General features: G+C 41.2%; 4 protein-coding genes across 8 annotated transcripts in view; 3 read left to right on the plus strand and 1 right to left on the minus strand.

Annotated features, from left to right (window-relative positions):
* LOC141760589 (up-regulator of cell proliferation-like) overlaps window positions 1–20,906 on the plus strand; it is a 71,479-nt gene extending 50,573 nt beyond the window's left edge. The window contains exon 8 of the transcript XR_012592401.1: window positions 20,673–20,906. The gene's annotated coding sequence lies outside the window, so the exon portion shown is untranslated. The remainder of the gene's footprint in view (window positions 1–20,672) is intronic.
* LOC141760588 (interferon-induced very large GTPase 1-like) lies at window positions 1–20,906 on the plus strand. 2 transcript variants are annotated; one of them, XM_074623498.1, is made up of 6 exons: window positions 1–255; window positions 11,029–11,106; window positions 11,610–11,691; window positions 11,784–12,044; window positions 12,324–12,581; window positions 14,754–20,906. In XM_074623498.1, the coding sequence occupies exons 2-6, from the start codon at window positions 11,065–11,067 to the stop codon at window positions 19,424–19,426; spliced, it is 5,316 nt and encodes a 1,771-aa protein (XP_074479599.1). In that variant the 5' UTR covers window positions 1–255; window positions 11,029–11,064; the 3' UTR covers window positions 19,427–20,906. The 2 variants fall into 2 exon arrangements, with proteins under 2 accessions (XP_074479599.1, XP_074479600.1); XM_074623499.1 differs by lacking the exon at window positions 1–255 and adding an exon at window positions 10,124–10,352.
* Window positions 1,354–7,343, plus strand: LOC141760591 (up-regulator of cell proliferation-like). Its single transcript, XM_074623507.1, has 2 exons — window positions 1,354–1,493; window positions 2,362–7,343. Exon 2 carries the CDS (start codon window positions 2,520–2,522, stop codon window positions 7,029–7,031), a length of 4,512 nt encoding a protein of 1,503 aa, XP_074479608.1. The 5' UTR covers window positions 1,354–1,493; window positions 2,362–2,519; the 3' UTR covers window positions 7,032–7,343.
* nlgn2a (neuroligin 2a) overlaps window positions 20,902–26,114 on the minus strand; it is a 209,626-nt gene continuing 204,413 nt past the window's right edge. For 3 of the 4 annotated variants that reach the window (XM_074623509.1, XM_074623510.1, XM_074623508.1), the window contains one exon: window positions 20,902–26,079. In XM_074623509.1, the coding sequence (XP_074479610.1) occupies window positions 25,251–26,079 (829 nt within the window). In that variant the 3' untranslated portion in view covers window positions 20,902–25,250. The remainder of the gene's footprint in view (window positions 26,080–26,114) is intronic. The other variant, XR_012592404.1, reaches the window with a different exon arrangement.

The raw sequence follows: 26,114 nt of genomic DNA on the forward strand, positions 1-26,114 counted from the left end.
AGCTCAGCCCTCCTGTGCAGATCACAGTCTATCAGGTCAGCAGTGAGTCACTGTCTCTGCGTTGGGACCGCCCTGCTGGTGAGGTGGAGAGTTACATTGTGACTTGTTGCCATGGGGCAGACATTGTGGAAGAGTTAACAGACACAAACAAACTGACTCTCAGCAACCTGAAGCCAGGAGTGTGTTACTCTCTGCTGGTTTCACAACTCAGGAATGGCAGAAGAAGCAAGCCAGCTGCAACATCTGCCCACACAAGTAAGTGAAATAACATTATTGCAATGAATTTTCTAAATAAAGTCACAGACTTAGGGGCAATATATACATTTTTACCATGACTCTGCAGAGGTTTCCAAAAGAGGAGAGAAATGAATTAGATGGAAGCAAATGCAACACTGTCTGTAGAAACATTAAAGCTCAATTAAAGGGACTGTCTGTAACTTCTTACACGTATAAATCATTGCCGGTCGGTGTCCCATTCGCGCTCGCGTGTGGCTACGCTGTTCCAACACAAACTACACGGAAGCACCAAAACCGCAAAGTTATATCTAGTGAAGCCCATCTTGCAAAACAGTGTTGGCTCTTCCTGCTTCGGCCTCCTGACCGCGGTCAGAAGACACAGGGGAGACCGTAGCTTTGGTCTCCAGGGCCGGAGTCGATCCTGTACTCTGCTCCTCTGCCTGCTTGTCTTCACTCACACACCGCGCTCGTTCTCACTCGCTCTCTCGCTCCACCTCTCACGTGCATGCGCGCACACTACACACTGCAGAAGAGTTAGTTTAGCTCTGAGAATATCTAGTGAATGTACAGTGGAAGTTTATGCAGAAATAACTGCTGCAGCTCCTCCAGACCAACAGAGGTTTCCCGTGTCTTGTGAAGTGACGGGGCTCCGCAGCGAGAAACGTTATCGTCTCCGACCAAAACGCCAGTGTCTCCCCTGTTCCCTCCGCTAGCGGTCGGGAGGCTGAGGCAGTAAAAGTTAACACTCGGATCAGCATCGATTCATGGAGAGACCTTCGTCTGGTCAGCTAACATTACTGCCAAGCAGGTGAAATATAGAGTGATATTGTGGTTTTAGCTGACGTGTGTCGCCTCACTGTTTTGAGCGATGCTCGTTCATGTCTATGTAGAGCGAGCACAAGCCCGAGCGTGAGCAACAGGACGCTGACTTTCGTTGACTTACCGGCCACAGGTGTCGCTGTTAACAAGCAATTTCTGTTTCTTACATAGAGTCCCTTTAAAGAAGCAGTAGGTAGAATTGGAGCAAATATGATTTAAAAAAGTTATTTTTTAAAAAACGGCGCTATATCCTGACAGTAGTGCATGAGACAGGTGAATTGAAAAAAAATCATGTGCCTCTGTGTCCTCCGGTGCTCCTAATGGCATCTGCAAGATTTCACAGACCGGAGGAAAACAACCAATCAGAGCCGAGTTGGAGCCTGCCGTCTCTGAGCAGCTGTCAATCACTCACAAACTCTGATCAACTGTCAAACTAGGTAGCGCTGATCAAATATGAAACAATATTCTGTTACGTTAATGCCTATTTCTCGCCTCAAATGTTTTCAGACACATCTTGTAGTATACTGTAGCTGTAAAATGAGAAAGTTTGTAAGCCATGTTGTGATCAGTATAGGAAATACCAAGCACCGCCCACCAGCCGGAGCACAGCCAATAGGAACGCTCAATAGGAACGCTCTTTCTCTGAAATGACCTGTGATTGGCCAAAGTCTCCCGACACGAGCTACATTTATTAAAGCCTGAAAACAGAGCCATGAGGAGGTGCAGAAGTCTAGTTAACTCAGAACACTTAACCCAACCGGCCTATTCAGTCTTCTTAGGTGTACATGCAATAGTTCGGCATGTATGGGAAGTGTCGATGTCAGCAAGTATGTATGAGAGCTGCATCAGGCTGTAATGCTTCCATTTTGATCGCTGGCACTTAGTTTGGCAAGATATAAAAGCTAAGAAGGTGAGAGATGGCCAGAGCCTTTGTCAGTGTCTGACTTTAAAGTGCAAGGCTGTGGCTATTTCCTGGAGGCAGCACATACCAGTGTAGACACAGTACGAATCAAACTTGCAAAAGATTTGGTTTAAAAGAATCGGTCATTCATTTTAGTATACCATTCTTGTATTGGTACACTGAAATGAATGGTTAAGGTTTCACTCTATAGTGATGTTTAGGTATTCTTGATCTGGACCCATGAATTGGACAGACAGACTACTGACTGACTGACCAACAACAACAACATGGGCCTTAGTTTTAGCAAAATTAAGTAAAATGTTACAAATATCTTTTTGATCCATGCTGTAGAATATTGAAATAACCAATAATGGCTTTAATATTCATTGTGTTCATTTCTACAGAAACGCATCTAGAGAGCTTATTGGAGGATCTGGGGTTGGAGCATCTCTACAAAAAGAAGCTATCCCTAAGCACAATACTTCAGATTGACGAGAAGACCATTACTGAGGAACCTGCCAAGTGTAACTCAGATCTTCCATGGTATTTTCTAAAGAAACTAATGATGGTGAATGTGACAGCTAGGAATGTGAATTGTACACCTGCATGTGACTCAACCTGTGGTGATCTGCAGTTAGATCTTGATAATCTAGTCAAAAGTACAAATTCAGGTGACATGCTAAACCCCCTTGACATAATCACTGCACTCTTTCTGTGTTCTGATGGTTTTGTACAGCAGGAAATGGCCCTCAAAATGTCTATGTGTCAGTTTTCTGTGCCTCTGTTGCTTCCTAATTGTGACACAAAGCAGTGCACACTCATGCTTTGGGCCATGAGAGACATTGTTAAAAAGTACAGACCTCAGTCACTTTCAGAATCCAAGGGCTTTATTGAGGACAGAATAGTTCTCTCCAAACTTCCAATGATATCTTTTGTGAGACTGGGTCAGTGCTCCTTGTCCAAGTCAGAGATTCTCAATAAGCTTCTGAGCAATTCTCAGCAGTACCACGACACCTTCGTTCATCATGATATGGAGTGTGGTGACAGTCCAAGGAGAATATCCGATGGATTGGCTGAAATAACTTGGTACCTTCCTTGTGGGAACAAAAACATGGATGTCTTCAGTGAGCCAGTAGCTGTAGCTAACCTTCGTGGGGACGTTGCTTCATTTGAAACACAATTTTCTTTTTTGTGTCAGACATCTGCAGCAGTTTTTGTGTTCTTTGACGATTTAGACTCTGAGTGCGAGCTGCTTACCAACCAACAACACAAGGCACAGATCTTCTTGGTGGGTAACCATCAAAGCAATCGCTTCAGTACAGATGCTCTAAAAAAGGTAGCAACCAAGTTGGGCTTGACTAACAGCAACATCCTTTTGAAGGGTAAGCACATGAATGATTCAGACTTTGTCAAGGATTTGCGGAAAAAAGTCAGCAATGTACTTGAGAACTCAAAGATGAAGATGGGAGTTGAGCAGATGGCTGACGTTGCCCATGAACTGGGCATCTGGGTGGATGAAGACTCTTCAGAGTGCCAGACTGCCAAGAAAAATGCAGATGCCATCACTGCTGAAATTCAAGACATCCTCAAATACAAAGAAGCTCAGCTACCCTTGCAAGGCCAAATATGGAAGGAACTGGCTCGCTTAGAGAAAGAAGAAGTTCGGCTTCGAAACGTTGGGTCTAAAAAAATAGAAGACTACAAAAGTGATCTTCAGTTACAGAAAACAAAACTTCGAGAGAAACAGAACTCTTATGACATGTCAAATGCAATGTCATGTTTCATCAATGCAATATCAAGCCCAGGGATAGAGAGGTGCTATTTCCTGAAATGGATGCGAATGAACCTCGATAACATGTCTCGGGACAAACTGTCTGACCTCAGGGAGCAGTACAAAAAGAAATGCAAAAACTCTGAGAACAAAGAGGAAATCAAAGAAATTGACAGACAACTTTCCAACAGCTCACTGGGGACTGAACACTTCTTCCGTGAAATGGGTCAGATCTATGAAGCTTCGCTTTCCCTCCCAGAAACACACCCATCACGTGAACAATTACAGCATCTGCCCAAACTATGTGCAGAATTGTTACGTGATGGATTTCCCCTTGAGCTTGTAGATGGAGATGCATCCAACATACCTCTCAGATGGGTGAGTGACGTTCTCTCTCAGCTCAACGACTTGGTGTCTCCTAAGAGCAAGATACTGGTAGCCACAGTACTTGGAGTGCAGAGCACAGGAAAGTCCACTCTCCTCAACACCATGTTTGGAGTGCAGTTTGCTGTCAGCAGTGGTCGATGCACCCGAGGTGCCTTTATGTTGCTCATCAGAGTCGATGAAGATTTCAAAAAAGAACTCAACTGTGACTTCATGGTGATCATTGACACCGAGGGCTTAAAGTCACCAGAGCTTTCACAACTGGACAATAGCTATGAGCATGACAATGAGCTTGCAACACTAGTTGTGGGGCTAAGTGATATCACCATCATCAATATTGCAATGGAGAATTCAACAGAAATGAAAGACATCCTACAAATAGTGGTGCATGCTTTCCTCAGGATGACAGAGGTGGGCAAAAAGCCCAAATGTCAGTTTGTTCACCAGAATGTGTCAGATGTTTCAGCCCATGAGAAGAACTTACGAGACAGGAAACTGCTCTTGCAACAGTTAAACGAGATGACCCAGGCAGCAGCCAAAATGGAAAAGAGAGAGGAGAACATGACCTTCACTGATGTGATGGAGTACAGTCCAGACACTGGGAACTGGTACATTCCTGGACTCTGGAATGGAAACCCACCAATGGCACCAGTCAATGCAGGGTACAGCGAAGCTGTATATGAGCTCAAGAAGAACATAATCCAAATTTTGGGAAGATGTGAGTCATCTGCTAATAATGTCTTGGACTTTACAGAGTGGATGAAAAGCCTGTGGAACGCAGTCAAGCATGAAAACTTCATCTTCAGCTTCAAAAACAGCCTGGAGGCTGATGCATACATGAGGCTGTGCAGAGAATTCAACAAATGGGAATGGGAATTCAAAAAAGAAATGTACACGTGGGTTACAAATGCTGAAACCAGAATTTCCAATTTTGGTACAGTTGCTGTGAAATCTAAGATATCTGACATGTCAGAATTTCTCACACATTTGAAAAGTGACGTGTGCACAGTGCTGTCTAAATGGGAGACAACGCTTCTTGAGAATCTGGAACAGTACTTCAAGCAAACAGAGGGTCATGTCTATCTAGTTGAAGGATACAGAGAGAGCTTTGCAAACAGTGCAAAGAGCCTTCGAAGAGAAATGGAGAACTCTGTGTTTAATCAGCTCACAGCAACAGCTGACATCAGACAGGGAATGACAAAACTTGATAGAATCAAGGAGAATCACACAAAAGAATTAGAAGAAAAAGTGCATGTATTGATTGATCAATGTCGGGGAAAAAAAGTCAAGATGGAAGACAAAGACCTGGACAAAGAATTTGACAAGATGTGGATTGAAACGGTAAATTACCTATCTTTTCCGGAACAGAAGGCCACAAATGTCATCACACATGTGAACCTCTACCTGAGAGAGAATCTAAAACGTAAGGGGAGTCATGTATGTCAGTTATTAGATCAAAAAAGCCTGCAAGATTGTGGACTGGAGCCTTTCACATATACAGCGGAAGGATTTTTGAAGCAGTTAACACACAGAGTCAGCAAGTTCTTCAACATTGAAGATCATGTAAAGACTTTACAAAACATAGCTGACAGCATCATAACAATGTGCACACAGTCTGTGACTGAAAAGATGGAAAACAAGAACAATTACCACGACAATTACATCCAAGAGATCCTACACATGATTGATGAGAGGCTGGAAAGCAACCAGAAGGTTAAGCCAGAGATCGAGTTCGAAGTTTCCTTGAAACAGCACATCTGTGGATTTTCAGCCAGACAGTTTCAGAAAATGCATGACGATTTCTTACATGCAAATGATCCCTCCAGGTGTCTGAATCAAAACAAAGAAAAGTTCCGTGCTGATTTTAAAGACGTGTTCCATAAACGAGACCAGTGCCGGAAGAAGGCAGAAGAATTCACAAACCGCTGCCTGACGCCTGCAGTCGAAGACTTTGTCAACCGTTCCTTGGGTCCTGACATCATTGGTGAAATGCTGACAAGTGAGAAGTTCAGCACACGAATATTCCTCCAGTATTCAATTTTACTGGATTTGCTCTCAAAGTGTGACTTCAAAAGCTATGAAAGCTATATCTGCTCATATGAGGAGTATGTAAAGAAATGGATTCTCGACCAAATAGTGGAACGCTTCTCGAATGGGTCTACGATGTTTGAGTTTGAGAATTGCCATGTTCTGTCAAGTATCAACAGCATAAATGCTGCTATCAACAAAGCTAAAGCAGAAAAGAGTGGCAACTTGAAGACATTCGTTGAAGATGTCTGTCAGGAACTTGGTGATAAACTGGTCATTTCCCAAGATGCTCTTGGTGCTTTCATGATCCTGAACAATGCCGACCAGGAACAGTTTGCTCACTGGCTCACTGAGTGTCTGAAGGACATGGCAGAAACTCTGAGAGAGAAGTTTAAAGAAACAAACATCCAGATGAAACTAAAAAATCTTCACTTGAAGCCTCAGAACGAGCTTTTCACCAAACTGATTGGATGTGGTAGACAGTGTCCATTCTGCGCAGCACCTTGTGAGGCAGGAGACATAGCCCATATTAAGCACTGGACTTCACTACATCGGCCACAAGGTCTGGGTAGAACCAGGTGTAAAAGGACAGAAGAACTTATCACTGACGTATGCTCTTCCTCTGTGATCAGTGACAATTTGTTCCGCTGCTTTGCCACACGTTTTGAATGGTACCCCTACAAGCGTTACGCAGACATTTACCCAGACTGGAGAATTGCTCCAGATGCAAGCCTTCAGGCATCAGACTACTGGAAATATGTACTGGTAAAATTCAACAAGCAGTTTGCCAAAGCATATGAAGCAAAGCCTGCTCATATTCCTTTTACTTGGAATCTGATCACACGTAAGCAAGCAGAGGAAAGCCTCAAAGAGTCATTCAGCATCAAGTGAGAGACCACATGCTTTGTGGTTACAGAAGCGTACGTTATCCTCACATACATTCATTATCCTCACATGGATGTTTTGATCTCACTTGTTTTATATGATATAGAGGAGAATCACAAATAGTAACATTCTGTATATAAGATGACACGGTTGAAGATATTGTGAGTACAGCTCGCAACATGGAGACACAAGAGAAAATCACTCTCTGAATCACTTTGAATCAATGTACATGTCAGGGACAGAGTAATTATGATATGCGATTGTTTACTCGAAAGTTAGGATCTATTTGTTTTTGTTTCTGTGAAGTATCTGATGCAAAACATTGTGTGTAAGTTTTATTTTTTACCTAATTGAGTATGTTATTTTCTTTATACAAAGTTTGTAATGTCTTTATTGTAATCTCAATTAAGCATGTGGTTACAAATATTTACTTTTTTTCTCCACATTTGTTTGTTTCATTTTTTAATCATCAGTCTATACTGTATGTGGTATGGTCAACATGTGTACATAACAGAAAGTTTGTTTTAAAAGTATGATGTCATTTTTTTTTTTTTTTTTTTACTTTCTTGTAAAGTATCTGATGCAAAATATTAACTTTTTCCCCTTTTTTAAGACACTGCTCAGTCTTTATGTGGTATTGTCATAACAGAACAGGATGTTTTTCTTGTGTCATTGTTACTCGAAATTTAGAATCTATTTGTTTTTGTTTCTGTGAATATATAAAAATGTCTGATGCCAAATACTTACATTTTAATTCAGTCTAAATGTCAACATGTAGGTTATACTGTACATAACAAAGTATTTTTCTTAACTAATTGAGTATAGTATGTTATTTTCTTAATTCAAAGTTTGTAATGTCATTATTGTTATTCCACTTCCAAATATTTACATTTTCAAGTTCATGTGATCTGTTTTACTCTAAATTTGTTTGGTTTTGTTTCTGCGATGTATCAAATGCCACATATTTACATTTTTGAATCATTCAGTCTATACTGTATGTGGTATTGTCAGCATTTGTACATGACAGAAAGTTTGTTTTAATCATGTTAAGTATGATGCGTGATTAGAATCTCTTTGTTTTTGTAAAGTATCTGATACAAAATATTTACTTTATTCCTTTTTTTTTAAACACCGCTCAGTCTCTATGTGGTATTGTCAGAACAGGACAGAACTTTATTTTTTATTTGATTGCTTACTTGAAAGTTAGAATCTATTTGTTTTTGTTTCTGTGAATATATCTAAATATCTGATGCCAAATACTTACGTTTTCAAAAGATCATTCAGTCTAAATGTAGTTGTGACATGTTTTTTTTTTTCTAATTTAGTATAATGTTATTTTCTGTTACTCAAAATTTGTAATTTCTTTGTTTTTATTTCGATGAAGTATCTGATGTCACATAAGTTCATGTGATCTTTAACTGCAAATTTAAAATGTGTTTTTTTTCTGTGAATCGAACAAAAGATCATTCAGTCTACATGTGGTTTTGTCAACAGAACGTTTGTTTTAATCAAGTTGATATGTGACCTTTTTTTAAACTCAGAATTCAGAATATCTTTGTTTTTCTTTCTTTGAAGTATCTAATTACACATATTTGCATTTTTCAATAATTCAGTCTATACTGTATGGAGTATTGTGAACATGTATACATGACAGAAAGTTTTGTTTTAATCAAGTTGAACTTTTCTTTAATCAGAATTTAAAATCTCTTTGTTTTTGTTTCTGTAAAGTATCTGATTCCACATATTTACATTTCTAAAGGAATTAAAAGATCATTCATTCGTAGTTAACATGTATACATTATTTACTTCTGATTCAATAAAGAGACAATATCACTAACTTTATTTTTATTGTCTTTAATGTTTAATTTCAAGTGTTGGGTTTCTGAATTCAATAAAGAATGAAACAACTAAAATTCAGCTCATATCAACATGCTAACAAGCTGATGTATAGAAAGTATAATGTTTACAATGTTCACCATCTCAGTTTAGCATGTTAGCATACGGGCATTTCTTATCAGGGTTGAGGATGATGGGAATGTCATTAGTTTTGCAACTATGTAGTCATAAATAAATGTATTTGACAAACAATTCTGACCTGAGGATGGTGCTAGATGAAAAGTAATGTGTTCACCAAAGTTATTCCAATTCAACCAGAGGGGAACATGTATCAAATTTCATGGCAATCCCTCCAACAGTTATTGAGACCTTACACTCAACCATACAAATCCACTCGACTAGAGACAAAGTCATGGGATCACCAACGTCATCAGGATTCTTTGTTTGTGAACCAGGAACGTCTGTACAGTGCCAATCCATAAAGTAGAGGTTATAATGATATATAGGATGAGAGAAGACTTGAACATGAAATCAAAATGGGATTACTCGGCTACATATTAGCATGTCTGCAGCAATCCAGAACAAAGAGCAATACGTGTGGTCTTTAACTTAAACCAAAGGTTTTTGAATGCAGGTTTGTATTCATTGGAAAGAAGCAAATGCGAAATACAAGAAACAAACAAACTTGATATTGTATTAAATATTTTGCCTGTATATTTCCTAGACTTAAAAATGAATAGTGATCATTGGTACACTGTATAGTACACATACATTAAAGCTAGCTACCTGGTCAGCTATACAAGGGAAACAAGTTTTAAAGCGTCAGTAGGCAGTATATTTTTGGCATCATTGGGCAAAAATTCCATAATAACCTTTCAGCATATTGTAATTCAAGGGTTCTGAGATATAAATAGACTTCTGCTCCTCCTCATGACTCTGTTTTCAGGCTTTACAAAATCTAAGTTGGCAGAGCACTTTGGCAAATATTTCTTGGGCGCTACCCACATTATCAGCTGTGCTGCTCATTCCACAAATGCATGATCCTTATAAGTTGGACATCATTGTGAAGGTAAATAAACAGGCTTTCCAACGATGTAAAATACAATGCCAATTATCATTGTAACAACAGAGAAATAATCGACCAAACACAAGTTTCCGAACTTTTTTCCCCCAGTTTGTACACAGTATAGTGTGAGTGTGAGGACAAACGGAGTTCACTCCAACACAGACTAGGAGGGTGTGAGCCGGACTGGAATTGGGCCAAAGTTTCAATTTACTGGAAGTCAAGCCTATTCCTGAGAAACAAAACTTAAAAGGACTTCACTTCGCAGAATAAAAGGAGCCTGCAACAGGCTATTGTATGACTGCATTGAAAGTGCAGAGCTTTATCCTCAGGACTAATACTTACCCTACAACAGAATATTGCATATAGTAGATAAAAACTCCTGGATAAAAGAACAGATCAGTTTTTACCATGGATAATCTACAAAGGTAGGCAACAATTTATTTGTCAGTGACTGTTTTTCCCTCTTTTAAGAAATGATGTTCAAATGTAGGCTTAGCCTAAAACAGAAGTATGTTCTATGTGTCCTTTACAGTATTACAGCTGATTACAGTATTTTTGATTTCGTCTATATTCTAGACTAGCAGGCTACAGAGTAAATTTAGCTGTGTGATTTCTTTTTTCTTTTTTTTTAAGTAATTGTCCAATATTCAGGACGGTTTTATTTATTACTTCCTCAATTGATTATCATTACACCAGCATTATTATCAACCCTGAGAAGACCCCAAATTGGGTAGAAACCTACATGACTTGACATTTTACTAGCATTTTACCAAGTCATTTTGTGCCTATTGTAGCCTTCACCGGTTTTATGTACTATCTCTGAGTAGAAGATATCTCACTAGTTAAGAAAAAAAATACATAACTTAATGTAATCTTATATTTATTACATATTTCACACTGTCAGTGTGTAACTGCCAGAGACGATGAGACAATGTCCCTCTGCTTTTCTGCCACGGACACATTAACAATTATTGTGGAATTCATTCACTACACAATATCCACTTTAAAACTGTACATTCATAATAGCTGTGTGATTTCTGTGTAATATCAATATTTATTGGAGAAGAAGGTGTTAACAGGGTTCTTTTCTTTTACTTTCAGTGAGAAGCTGTTTGAATAATCTGGATCAAGTGTGGGATGGCTGAAAGTGTACCCACAATGGATGACTCCGATGAGGAGGTAAAAAGCTAGTTTTTAAAACTATAAACTTAAAGCTGCAGTAGGTAGAATTGGAGCAAATATTATTAAAAAAAGGTGTTTTTTTTATAAAACAGTCACTATATGACCGACAGTAGTGCATGAGACAGGTAATCTGAAAAAAATCATGTGGCTCTGCGAGATTTCACAGGCCGGAGGAAAACTTGCATACTCCAATCAAAAAGTCAAACTAGGCAGCGCTGATCAAATATGAATCAATATGCTGTTACTGTAATGCTTATTTTTTGCATTAAATGTTTTCAGAAACATCTTGTAGTGTACTGTTTAGCTGTAAAATGAGAAAGTTTGTGACCCAATGATGCCAGAAACATTCTGCCTACTGCCGCTTTAAATAACATGACAAGTCATGACATGACAAGCCACATACATGTTGTCCTTTCAGCTATTGTTGGATAACTATCATTGTGAATGGAAATATGAATTGATTAATTATAGTTTAAACTGCATTTCTCTCCATTACCAAGGAGTTCCATGATGCGCCCAATTCCTTCCCTGGGTTATACTGTGAGGAAGGAGAGAACACGCCACCAACACCACAGTCTGACTGTAAGCGTGACTGTCAATAATCCAATTTAATGACTAAATACATGCTGTAATGTGGAGATACTGAGGTCTACCTCTCTCTTCTCTTGTGACAGGTGTCCCTCCACCAGGAGAAGTAAAAGTTCTCAATGCTGGCGAGGACAGTGTTACTCTTGGCTTTTCACTCACTGACTCTGTTAGGTATAAACTGCACTTAGATTACTCCTGTGACACCCAGAGAGGCAGTTTAATCACAGAGGAATCCAGCACCGTGGAGGTTAAGGGACTGAATCCTGGGAATGAGTATACTTTCAGCATCGTGAGGATTGCAGACGATGGAAATCGAAGCAAAGCGACCTTGCTATCTGTCTTCACAGGTAAATCTGAAAAAAAACTGTTGTCTGAATGGTCTTTTGGCTCATAACTTATACAAATATACTTCTTACTCTGAGATATGCTGTCAATGTATGTTATAAATGTTTGTTTCAGACTAACAAGGTGGTAAATTGTATTTCTACAAATTAAGTGCATGGTGTGATTATGGATTTGTCTTTTACCAAACTTTTACAAAGTCAAACTGCACTGTAAAATGCAGACAAACACTGACTGAACTTGAATTTCCAGTTATAAGTGAAACCATTATACTGTTCCCACAGAGCTCAGCCCTCCTGTGCAGATCACAGTGTACCAGGTCAGCAGTGAGTCATTGTCTCTGCGTTGGGACCGCCCTGCTGGTGAGGTGGAGAGTTACATTGTGACTTGTTGCCATGGAGGAGACATTGTGGAAGAGTTAACAGACACAAACAAACTGACTCTCAACAACCTGAAGCCAGGAGTGTGTTACTCTCTGCTGGTTTCTACACAACTCAGGAATGGCAGAAGAAGCAAGCCAGCTACAACATCTGCCCGCACAAGTAAGTGAAATAACAATATTGCAATGAATTTTCAAAATGAAGTGACAGACTTAGGGGCAATATACACATTTTTACCATGACTCTGCAGAGGTTTCCAAAAGAGGAGAGAGAAATTAATTCGATGGAAGCAAATGCAATACAGTCTGTAGAAACATTAAAGCTCAATTAAAGGGACTGTCTGTAACTTCTTACACGTATAAATCATTGCGGGTCGGTGTCCCATGCACCGCGTGTGGCTACGCTGTTCCAACACAAACTACACGGAAGCACCAAAACCGCAAAGTTATATCTAGTGAAGCCCATCTTGCAAAACAGTGTTGGCTCTTCCTGCTTCGGCCTCCCGACCGCGGTCAGAAGACACAGGGGAGACCGTAGCTTTGGTCTCCAGGGCCGGAGTCGATGCTGTACTATGCTCCTCTGCCTGCTTGCCTTCACTCACACACCGCGCTTGTTCTCACTCGCTCTCTCGCGCCACCTCTCACGTGCATGCGCGCACACTACACACGGCAGAAGAGTTAGTTTAGCTCTGAGAATATCTAGTGAATGTACAGTGGAAGTTTGTGCAGAAATAAATGCTGCAGCTCCTCCAGACCGACAGAGGTTTCCCCTGTCGTTTCCTGCTGCTGAGTGAATAGACGGAGCTCCGCAGCGAGTAACGTTATCGTCTCCGACCGGGGCTGCGGTGTCTTCCCTGTGCCTTCTGATCGCGGTTGGGAGGTTGAAGCAGGAAAACACTAGTATCAGCATCGATTCATGGAGAGATCTTCGTCTGGTCATCTAACATTACTGCCAAGCAGGTGAAATATATAGTGATATTGTGGTTTTAGCTGACGTGTGTCGCCTCACTGTTTTGAGCGATGCTCTTTCATGTCTATGTAGAGCGAGCACAAGCGAGAGCGTGAGCAACAAGACGCTGACTTTCGTTGACTTAATGGCCATAGGTGTCGCTCTTAACAAGCAATTTCTGATTCTTACATAGAGTCCCTTTAAAGAAGCAGTAGGTAGATTTGGAGCAAATATGATTTAAAAAAGTTATTTTTTATAAAACCGGCGCTATATCCTGACAGTAGTGCATGAGACAGGTAAATTGAAAAAAATCAGGTGCCTCTGTGTCCTCCGATGTCCTCCGGTAATCCTAATGGCATCTGCAAGATTTCACAGACCGGAGGAAAACAACCAATCAGAACAGAGTTTGAGCCTGCCGTCTCTGAGCAGCTGTCAATCACTCGCAAACTCCGATCAAACGGAGATCAAATATGAATAAATATTCTGTTACGTTAATGTCTATTTCTCGCCTCGTTTTTTTTCAGAAACATCTTGTAGTGTACTGTAGCTGTAAAGTGAGAAAGTTTGTGAGCCATGTTGTGATCAGTTGAGGAAATACCAAGCACCGCCCACCAGCCGGAGCACAGCCAATAGGAACGCTCTCTCTCTGAAATGACCTGTGATTGGCCAAAGTCTCCCGTCACGAGCTACATTTGTTAAAGCCTGAAAACAGAGCCATGAGGAGGTGCAGATGTCTAGTTAACTCAGAACACTTAACCCAAGTGGCCTATTCAGTCTTCTTAGGTGTACATGCAGTAGTTCAGCATGTATGGGAAGTGTCAAGGGGAGCAAGTATGTATGAGAGCTGCATCAGTAGCAGCCGAGGCAAGTCAAGTTGAGACGAGTCTTTGCTGAAAGCAAGCTAAACTTAGCCATGCAGTACTAGAGTAAGTTTGTAACACTGTTTAAGCCTGTAATGCTTCCATTTTGGCAAAATATAAAAGCAGAGAAGGTGGGAGATGGCCAGAGCCTTTGTCAGTGTCTGACTTTAAAGTGCAAGGCTGTGGCTATTTCCTGGAGGCAGCACATACCAGTGTAGACACAGTATGAATCAAACTTGCAAAATATTTGGTTTAAAAGATTCGGTCATTAATTTTAGTGTACCATTCTTGTATCAGCACACTAAAATGAATGGTTAAGGTTTCACTCTATAGTGATGTTTAGGTATTCTTGATCTGAACCCATGAATTGGACAGACAGACTACTGACTGACTGACCAACAACATCAAAATGGGCCTTAGTTTTAGCAAAATGCAGTAAAATGTTACAAATATGTTTTTGATCCATGCTGTAGAATATTGAAATAACCAATAATGGCTTTAATATTCATTGTGTTCATGTCTGCAGAGACGCATCTAGAGAGCTTATTGGAGGATCTGGGGTTGGAGCATCTCTACAAAAAGAAGCTATCCCTAAGCAAAATACTTCAGATTGACGAGAAGACCATTACTGATGAACCTGCCAAGTGTAACTCAGATCTTCCATGGTATTTTCTAAAGAAACTAATGATGGTGAATGTGACAGCTAGGAATGTGAAGTGTACACCTGCATGTGAGTCAAACTGTGGTGATCCGCAGTTAGATCTTGATAATCTAGTCAAAAGTACAAATTCAGGTGACATGCTGAACCCCCTTGACATAATCGCTGCACTCTTTCTGTGTTCTGATGGTTTTGTACAGCAGGAAATGGCCCTCAAAATGTCTATGTGTCAGTTTTCTGTGCCTCTGTTGCTTCCTAATTGTGACACAAAGCAGTGCACACTCATGCTTTGGGCCATGAGAGACATTGTTAAAGAGTACAGACCTCAGTCACTTTCAGAATCCAAGGGCTTTATTGAGGACAGAATTGTTCTCTCTGAACTTCCAATGATATCTTTTGTGAGACTGGGTCAGTGCTCCTTGTCCAAGTCAGAGATCCTCAATAAGCTTCTGAGCAATTCTCAGCAGTACCATGACACCTTTGTTCATCATAATATGGAGTGTGGTGACAGTCCAAGGAGAATATCCGATGGATTGGCTGAAATAACTTGGTACCTTCCTTGTGGGAACAAAAACATGGATGTCTTCAGTGAGCCAGTAGCTGTAGCTAACCTTCGTGGGGACGTTGCTTCATTTGAAACACAATTTTCTTTTTTGTGTCAGACATCTGCAGCAGTTTTTGTGTTCTTTGACACTTTGGACTCTGAGTGTGAGCTGCTTACCAACCAACAACACAAGGCACAGATCTTCTTGGTGGGTAACCATCAAAGCAATGGCTTCAGTACAGATGCTCTTAAAAAGTTAGCAACCAAGTTGGGCTTGACTAACAGCAACATCCTTTTGAAGGCTAAGCATGTGAATGATGCAGACTTTGTCAAGGATTTGCGGAAAAAAGTCAGCAATGTACTGGAGAACTCAAAGATGAAGATGGGAGTTGAGCAGATGGCTGACATTGCCCATGAACTGGGGATCTGGGTGGATGAAGACTCTTCAGAGTGCCAGAGAGCCAAGAAAAATGCAGATGCCATCACTGCTGAAATTCAAGACATCCTTGAATACAAAGAAGCTCAGCTACCTTTGCAAGGCCAAATATGGAAGGAACTGGCTCGCTTAGAGAAAGAAGAAGTTCGGCTTCGAAACGTTGGGTCTGAAAAAATAGAAGACTACAAAAGTGATCTTCAGTTACAGAAAACAAAACTTCGACAGAAACAGAACTCTTATGACATGTCAATTGCAATGTCATATTTCATCGCTGCAATATCAGGAGAAGGGATAGAGAGGTGCTATTTCCTGAAATGGATGCGAATGAACCTCGATAACATGTCTCGAGACAAACTGTCTGTCCTCAGGGAGCAGTACAGAAAGAAATGCAAAAACTCTGAGAACAAAGAGGAAATCAAAGACATTGACAGACAACTTTCCAACAGTTCACTGGGGACTGAACACTTCTTCCGTGAAATGGGTCAGATCTATGAAGCTTCGCTTTCCCTCCCAGAAACACACCCATCACGTCAACAATTACAGCATCTGCCCAAATTATGTGCAGAATTGTTACGTGATGGATTTCCCCTTGAGCTTGTAGATGGAGATGCATCCAACATACCTCTCAGATGGGTGAGTGACGTTCTCTCTCAGCTCAACGACTTGGTGTCTCCTAAGAGCAAGATACTGGTAGCCACAGTACTTGGAGTGCAGAGCACAGGAAAGTCCACTCTCCTCAACACCATGTTTGGAGTGCAGTTTGCTGTCAGCAGTGGTCGATGCACTCGAGGTGCCTTTATGTTGCTCATCAGAGTTGATGAAGATTTCAAAAAAGAACTCAACTGTGACTTCATGGTGATCATTGACACCGAGGGCTTAAAGTCACCAGAGCTTGCACAACTGGACAATAGCCATGAGCACGACAATGAGCTTGCAACACTAGTTGTGGGGCTGAGTGATATCACCATCATCAATATTGCAATGGAGAATTCAACAGAAATGAAAGACATCCTACAAATAGTTGTGCATGCTTTCCTCAGGATGACAGAGGTGGGCAAAAAGCCCAAATGTCAGTTTGTTCACCAGAATGTGTCAGGTGTTTCAGCAAATGAGAAGAACTTACGAGACAGGAAACTGCTCTTGGAACAGTTAAACGAGATGACCCAGGCAGCAGCCAAAATGGAAAAGAAAGAGGAGAACATGAGCTTCACTGATGTGATGGAGTACAGTCCAGACACTGGGAACTGGTACATTCCTGGACTCTGGAATGGAAACCCACCAATGGCACCAGTCAATGCAGGGTACAGCGAAGCTGTATATGAGCTCAAGAAGAACGTAATCCAAATTTTGGGAAGATGTGAGTCATCTGCTAATGATATCTTGGACTTTACAGAGTGGATGAAAAACCTGTGGAATGCAGTCAAGCATGAAAACTTCATCTTCAGCTTCAGAAACAGCCTGGAGGCTGATGCATACATGAGGCTGTGCACAGAATTCAACAAATGGGAATGGGCATTCAAAAAAGAAATGTACACGTGGGTTACAAATGCTGAAACAAGAATTTCCAACTTTGGTACAGTTGCTGTGAAATCTCAGATATCTGACATGTCAGAATTTCTCACACATTTGAAAAGTGATGCGTGCACAGTGCTGTCTAAATGGGAGACAACGCTTCTTGAGAATCTGGAACAGTACTTCAAGCAAACAGATTGTCATGTCTATCTACTTGAAGGATACAGAGAGAGCTTTGCAAACAGTGCAAAGAGCCTTCGACGAGAAATGGAGAACTCCGTGTTTAATCAACTCACAGCAACAGCTGACATCAGACAGGGAATGACAAAACTTGATAAAATCAAGGAGAACCACACAAAAGAATTAGAAGAAAAGGTGCGTGGATTGATTGATCAATGTCGGGGAAAAAAAGTCAAGATGGAAGACAAAGAACTGGACAAAGAATTTGACAAGATGTGGACTAAAACAGTAAATGAACTACCTTTTCCAAAACAAAAGGCCACAAATGTCATCTCACATGTGGACCACTACCTGAGAGAGAATCTAACGCGTAAGGGGAGTCATGTATGTCAATTATTAAGTAAAAAAACCCTGCAAGATTGTGGACAAATGCCTTTCACATATACAGCGGAAGGAATTTACAAGCAGTTCAAACACAGAGTCAGCAAGTTCTTCAACATTGAAGATCATGTAAAGACTTTACAAAACATAGCTGACAGCATCATAACAATGTGCACACAGTCTGTGACTGAAAAGATGGAAAGGAGGAACAATTACCATGACAATTACATCCAAGAGATCCTACACATGATTGATGACAGGCTGGAAAGCAACCAGAAGGTTAAGCCAGAGATCGAGTTCGAAGTTTCTTTGAAACAGCACATCTGTGGATTTTCAGCCAGACAGTTTCAGAAAATGCATGACGATTTCTTACATGCGAATGATCCCTACAGATGTCTGAATCAAAACAAAGAAAAGTTCTGTGCTGATTTTAAAGATGTGTTCCAGGAACGAGACCAGTGCCAAAAGAAGGCAGAAGAATTCACAAACCGCTGCCTGACGCCTGCAGTCGAAGACTTTGTCAACCGTTCCTTGGGTCCTGACATCATTGGTGAAATGCTGACAAGTGAGCAGTTCGGCACACGAATATTCCTCCAGTATTCAATTTTACTGGATTTGCTCTCAAAGGATGACTTTGAAAACTATCAGAGCTCTATCTGCTCATACGAGGAGTATGTAAAGAAATGGATTCTCGACCAAATAGTGGAACGCTTCTCGAATGTGTCTACGACGTTTGAGTTTGAGTATCGCCACGTTCTGTCAAGTATCAACAGCATAAATGCTGCTATCAACAAAGCTAAAACAGAAAAGAGTGGCAACTTGAAGACATTCGTTGAAGATGTCTGTCAGGAACTTGGTGATAAACTGGTCATTTCCCAAGATGCTCTTGGTGCTTTCATGATCCTGAACAATGCCGACCAGGAACAGTTTGCTCACTGGCTCACTGAGTGTCTGAAGGACATGGCAGAAACTCTGAGAGAGAAGTTTAAAGAAACAAACATCCAGATGAAACTAAAAAATCTTCATGTGAAGCCTCAGAACGAACTTTTCAACAAACTGATTGGATGTGGTAGACAGTGTCCATTCTGCAAAGTGCCTTGTGAGGCGGGAGACAAAGCCCACACTGAGCACTGGGCTTCACTACATCGGCCACAAGGTCTGGGTGAATACAGATCAATTTCCTCAGGAAAGCTTGTCAGTGATATATGCTCTTCTCTTGTGATCACACAAGACGGTACTTTTCAATGTGATGCTACAAACTGGACAAGTCACCCTTACAAGCGTTACGCAGAAATTTTCCCAGATTGGAGAATCGCTCCAGATGGAAGCCTTCAGGCATCAGACTACTGGAAATATGTAATGGCAAAATTCAACGAGCAGTTTGCCGAAGTATATAATGCAGAGCCTGCTGATATTCCTGCAACTTGGAAACTGATCAAACCTAAGCAAGCAAAGGAAAGCCTCAAAGAGTCATTCAGCATCAAGTGAGAGACCAAATGCTTTGTGGTTACAGAAGCGTACGTTATCCTCACATACATTCATTATCCTCACATGGATATTTTGATCTCACTTGATTTATATGATATAGAGGAGAATCACAAATAGTAACATTCTGTATATAAGATGACAAGGTTGAAGATATTGTGAGTACAGCTCGCAACATGGAGACACAAGAGAAAATCACTCTCTGAATCACTTTGAATCAATGTACATGTCAGAGAACCAGTAATTATGATATGCGATTGTTTACTCGAAAGTTAGAATCTATTTGTTTTTGTTTCTGATGCAAAACATTAACATTTTCAATCTATTAAGAGATCATTTAATCCAAATGTCAACATATAGGTGTGTTTTCTTTTTTTATTTAATTGAGTATGTTATTTTCTATATTCAAAGTTTGTAATGTCTTTATTGTAATCTCAATTAAGCATGTGGTTCCAAATATTTACTTTTTTTTACTCCATATATGTTTGTTTGTTTTATTTTTGAATCATCAGTCTATACTGTATGTGGTATTGTCAGCATGTATACATGACAGAAAGTTTGTTTTAATCAAGTTAAGTATGATGCGTGATTAGAATCTCTTTGTTTTTGTAAAGTATCTGATACAAAATGTTTACTTTATTCCTTTTTTTTAGACACCGCTCAGTCCCTATGTGGTATTATCAGAACAGGACAGAACTATATTTTTTATTTGTTTACTTGAAAGTTGGAATCTATTTGTTTTTGTTTCTGTGAATATATCTAAAAATCTGATGCCAAATACTTACATTTTCAAAAGATCATTCAGTCTAAATGTCAACATGTAGTTGTGACATGATGTTTTTTTCTCAACTAATTGAGTATAATGATATTTTCTAAACTCAAAATTTGTAATTTCTTTGCTTTTATTTCAATGAAGTATCTGATGCCACATATTTACATTTTTAAGTTCATGTGATCTTTAACTGCAAATTTTAATGTTTTTTTTTCTGTGAATCAAACAAAAGATCATTCAGTCTAAATGTGGTTTTGTCACCATGTATGTATAACAGAAAGTTTGTTTTAATCAAGTTAAGTATGATATGTGATTTTTTTTTACTTTCTTGTAAAGTATCTGATGCAAAATATTTACTTTATTTACCTTTTTTTAAAACACCGCTCAGTCTTTATGTGGTATTGTCATAACAGAACAGTTCATGTGATCTTTAATTGCAAATTTTAAATGTTTTTTTTTCTGTGCATCGAACAAAAGATCATTCAGTCTACATGTACTGTATGTATGACAGAAAGGTTGTTTTAATCAAGTTGATATGTGACCTGTTTTTTAACTCAGAATTTGGAATATCTTTGTTTTTGTTTCCGTAAAGTATCTGATTCCACATATTTACATTTACAAAGACATCAAACGTATCATTAATCATATATATTGTTATGTATACCTACTCACTTCTGTCAACTGATTCAATAAAGAGACAAAATCGTCAGACTGGCTATGAATGTCTTTAATGTTTCCCAGATCAGAATCACAGCATACAGTGTATAATAACTTCTAAAGTAAACAGAAATATCATCACCTCATTTATTTATATAGTTTTACTATACTTTTTTTTTAATAATCATCTTTTTTAAAATTCCATTATTTAACATTTTTCTTCATCTCAAGTCTTGGGTTTCTGAATTCAACAAAGAATGTAAAAACAAGACAACAGGTGCAACTTCGCAATTCGAGACCAAGCTGGAGATTTAAAGCCAGTGAGGGCGTTATGTGTCATTGTCTTTGCCATTGTGGGGTGTTAACCATGTGCTTACACGCACCACTGACCTGACACAGGATCTCTAAATAACCTCAGTGATAGGTAGTCATTTTGGTTTGCTTGGTTTGCTGCAGTTTTCGGGCACGTTGAAATAAGAATAAACCGAAATCCAGCCCCCGACTGTGTGACCCGCAGGGCTGCAGCGAGTCACTCTCTAACACAGGCGAGGCTAAGTGTGTGTCCACATACATCCAGTCTGATCCACTGTTAACACGCACACGCTCAGACTCTGAAAGTGGACCGCCTAACATTTCATCCATCTCTCTTGACTTTTTAGAACATGAAGCTCTTCACTGCTACATCACATCACTGCAAGGTCAACACAACCTCCATAACCACAATGCAACAGTGTGTCGAAGGAATAAAGTCAGACCACCTTGTGTGATCTCATTACTCTATGAGGCATCTTATGGTATCAAAGCCCTCATGTCTGTCCCACGTGTGATTAAGTGGCTACATGTAAACACTGCTACATGTGAAGTGAGCTATAACATTGAATTGACTGCACTTTCTTAGTTTAGAAGTCCTGACTTCTCCCTCCACCACCATTACATCAGTTAGCTGGCGTTTATCAGTGTATTTAGCCTCTGAGATGTTTCCATAAATGCTCTGAAGTTACACAGATCAGGCAGCACAGATTCATCAGGAGTATAGTTGGATCACTAGATATATTTCAAAATAAAAGCGTAAAAAAAAAGAAAAAAAAGCATAACAAAGAGCTATGAACCCGTAGGCTTAAACTATAATTTAAAAATGTAATATTCAAACTATACTGTTGTATGGGGGCTGCAGTGAAGATGGATTTCTGCTACAGTGACGTTCCTGGTTAGGAATCATGATGCTACAGGATGCCCACATGATGATGGGCAACGTGAGACAAAGTAAAAACAAGTCATTTTTCTAACGTAATGAAAAGTGATCAGTGGCAAGCATTTCTTTTTTTTACTCACCAATGAATTTGAAACCTCAAGCGAGTGGCCCCTTTTTTTTTTTTTTTTTGCAAACTGCACCTGTTGTCTTTTGTTGTCACAAAATAAGCATTTCATTCATTCACTCAAAAAAAAAGAAAAAAAGAAAAAAAGAAAAACAAACAAGAAACTTAATATTTACAAATATTTTGTCTGTTTGATTCTTACACTTAAAAATGTACAGTTTTGATCCTCTTCCAGATGTCGTGTGTCTGTCTCTGTCCTGCCACCCAGTTTGGTATTTTTCTTCACACGTCCAGTGTCCTCAGGGTGGGCAGACTGCGGTGAAGCCGCCGCAGTGGCGCCCTCCAGTGTTAGCTTATAAAATAGACAGGGGAAAAAAAAGAACAGACCAAACTAAATACCTTGTTTCTGTTTTCACCTGTGTCATTGTAGCTGTGTTGTGGTGAGGTTTACCTCACAGCCCCCTCACTGCCTCCTTATCCACAGGAGTGAGTACAAAAGGGTTCATCTGGGTGTGATCCTCCGTAGGACAGATTAGCAAGGTATCCTCCTGGCAAACATTGTGGGTAGAAAGATGGCCATGCCTTTTAATGTCCTTGATTCTGATTTCTACATTTAAGGCTGTGAGTCTTTTTCCAATCTCCTCCCAGAGTCTCTTTATTTCCACAGCGTGCACCTTTTCCTCGCGCTACTGTCCGTCATCTGTTCCACAGCATTTATCCACCCTGAAGCCCAATTCAGTTGTTTTGTGTTTTACATTGTGCACATTTCCCTTTCAGTGGGCTTACAAAATCTCTGACGGGAGCAGCCAGGTGTATATCTCTCCCCCCTTCCAGCCCTCCCCCACCACCCCCGATAGGCAGTAATAAAATAGAAAACAAACAAACAGACAGGCTAAAGCTAGAGCACAAGCAAAGACAGCACCGGTGACTAACTTCTTCTCCCGTACTGGACGTAGGCTACCATGTGTTCCTGTGGGCTCAAACAGCAGCGCACCAGTTCAGTTAACATACTGTATTAACCGTGATCCATGTTTGAGATCCGTCGGAGGGGGAGGTGGGGGCATCGCTGAGCTGTAGGCCTGCGCATTCTCACCCCGAAAGAAAAGAGCAGAAACAGCAGTTGTCAACTGTGTTGCTTTTACCCTGTTTAGGAGATCCGAGCCCCCCTTTTTCATCCTGCGGCTCTGCGCCGCAGACCGCGAAGGCCCACCGGTTACCCTCGGTGTGCTTAAGAGTTTAATTTACAACTGACGAGCTCACAAAAAAAAAAGTCACTAGCTTAGTGAACTAACCCTTGAATGTGAGGATAATATAGCAGAGCTGAACTGAGGTCAGAAATTGTGTAGCTGACACAGTGAAGTCAGGTGTTTTGGAGTTTTGTGGTCACAGCAGGGAGTCGATCACGGGTGATCACCGCAATATGGGTCGGCCTCGAATACAAAGCTAGAGTAGGTACTGACGGAGACAGGAGAAGGGAGGGAGTAAGTGATGCTGATGGGGGAGGGCGGTGTCTGCAGCAGGAAGGAGCTGAAGTTTTTACCATGGGGGTGATCCTGCCTGTCTGCCTCTCTATCTCTTTGCTGTCTAATTAGGGCCCACCTATGCCCATGTGAAGCATTTCAGACACACAAACACACACACTCTTTCTCTCACATCAAATAGAATATGCATGTGCTGGAAATAGGGGCGCAGACAGGAGAAGGAAGGTGTACGTATAAGAGCAAAGGCTGCCTGTCTCTGCTTTGTTTCTCACCCTTACTGAAATACAAAAATAATTCTGTACAGGCAAGCTACAACAACAGATTTGGTACCTGGCGTACCCTAAAAAAACGATCCCCTCCATACAGACGGGAAGAAAACGTAGCTACCGTAGGATGATGGGCTTGCTGTCGGCGTGCTAGCATCACCTGGTTGGAGAAAAAATAACACCATGTGGGAGAGAATGAATGGAAGAGTATGTTCACAGTTGTTCATCAACATCTTCTGAGATTTGTGGCAATGACTCTTTTAATGGGAGGCGAAGAGGATTCGTTGGGTTACTACGGGATTCTCCGCGATGTTCTTGTTCTGCGAGGTAAAACCGAAATATCCAGAGTGGACCGATATGATTTGATTAGATTTGGGAAACGTGCATTGACAGATACAGTGTCCTTCACCCACCGTCATCATCTTGAAAAATAATTCATGCATAGATCCCCACTGAGAAAACCCATTTATATACTTTCTCCTTTGTACACATTTATATATAACTATATATAATATCATTTCTCTATATCTATATTTTCAGCAAAAGTTCTTTCCACAAAAAACAACAATTAAACAAATGCAAGAAAAAAAAAAGAAAAGAAACCGAAGATGAAAGAAAGAAACACAATCGAGGGCCAGTTTGGCACTTTGTCATGAGAACACACAGCATCTGTTAATTGACAGTAAATAGGAATACTCTAGAATCTTCTTTAGTTTTTTTTCTCCCCCCGATGAGAAAGCAAACACAGTAGTACATACTTGGCACCAAGAATGCTGGTAGAATGAAAGATATCAATGTTTTCATAGCTATGTGATTACAGTATGTACTCGATGCGCCCCGTCCTACAGCTCAGTAGTTCGTGAGTCCTTGGAGCAGAGGAGCGCTGGGGAGAGGGAGAGAATCAGAATGAGAGGAACAAAGCAGGGATAAGACACAGATGTAGAAAAGAGAACGGTATATGCACATAACACACCAGGGAGAGAAAAGAAGAAGAACATGATGAAAACTGCGAGGGCCGAAAAGCATTCGTCCTTTTGACAAATGTCAGGGGGCTTTAGTCTGGAAACGGCAGACCTTTGAAAAGAGTATCTTTGAAAGATCTGAATCACCCCCGAAACTGATCATCTGCTGCCGTGCAGTTCAGTTGCTCCTCCACACACCACCAGTAGAGCTGCTCAGTTTGACAGCACATGATGGAGGAGGTGGAGTTGTTTTTGGAGAAACAAGAGAATAAGAGAACAGAACAAAGGCCCAAATCCAGAGGCCTCCCTTCTAGATCAGTGGCAGAGCCAGTCCTCCTGGTCCTTAGGCGGCGCTGTGTCGGGCCAGTCCCTACTATACCCTGGTGGTGGAGTGAGGGTGGGGCAGGGTGTTGTTATGGCCGGTGGAGGGGAACGTGTTGAAGGCATGAAGGGGCTGCATGCTGGTGATGGTGCTGGGGATCATGGTGATGGTGTTAGGCGTCATCAGCGGCACGTCGTCGGGGGCGCGGCGCAGCGCCAGCGTGTAGTCGGGCGGGCAGGCGGGTCGTAGGATGTCGTGGGGCCGGAGCGGCTCCATGTCGTGGTGAGCGTCGTGCTCCGAGTGCTTCATCTGCAGCGACATGATCTCCTCCTCCTGGCTGTGAGCCAGGTCGTTGGCGGGCCCGCCCCGCTGAGGAGACAGCCGGTGGCGTCGCATCTCGTGCCGCTTGTCGCGCTTGTAGTAAAGGGCGGCGAAGGCCAGGATGTTGAGGAAGAGGAGCGACGCCCCCACGGCGACCGTCACGCTCAGCTCGGTGGAGTAGTCCCGGGTGTCTCCCGGGAAGAGGATCGGGACCGGACGCTCCGAACCCTCCATCTCTGGATCGGAGGGTAAGGTAGGGTAGGGGTGACGAGTTGGGCGAGGCGTTTTGGTCCAGATTCTGGGGGTGCCTAGGCCAGGGCCTACCGGCGAGCGGGTGGTGGTGGGGAAGAGCTCCTCATGTAGACTATGGAGGTGGGGCACTAACTCCAGCCAGAAAGCCACCTTGTTGGCCCTGTAGTTGTCTCTAACACGAGGTTTTAAGCCAATGTGGAGGTACTGCTTGTCCTTTGAGTTGAACTTGGTCCAGATGACCTCTTCAAAGCGGTTGGGCTTGGTGTGAATGAACTTGGTGTCCTGAGGGACTGGCAGGTTGGGGTCCCTAGTGGGGGAAAGAGGGGACATCTTAGTCAAGGT

This window comes from Sebastes fasciatus, chromosome 22 (assembly GCF_043250625.1).
Source record: "Sebastes fasciatus isolate fSebFas1 chromosome 22, fSebFas1.pri, whole genome shotgun sequence".
NCBI classification, from domain to species: Eukaryota; Metazoa; Chordata; class Actinopteri; order Perciformes; family Sebastidae; genus Sebastes; species Sebastes fasciatus.

Bases quoted from the DNA above. Each gene is read 5' to 3' on its own strand.
- LOC141760591 (XM_074623507.1), top strand. From the start codon at position 2,520: ATGATGGTGAATGTGACAGCTAGGAATGTGAATTGTACACCTGCATGT.
- LOC141760588 (XM_074623498.1), top strand. From the start codon at position 11,065: ATGGCTGAAAGTGTACCCACAATGGATGACTCCGATGAGGAG. The intron at 12,045-12,323 runs GTAAATCTGAAA...CTGTTCCCACAG, and splicing joins CTTGCTATCTGTCTTCACAG to AGCTCAGCCCTCCTGTGCAG. The intron at 12,582-14,753 runs GTAAGTGAAATA...TCATGTCTGCAG, and splicing joins TACAACATCTGCCCGCACAA to AGACGCATCTAGAGAGCTTA.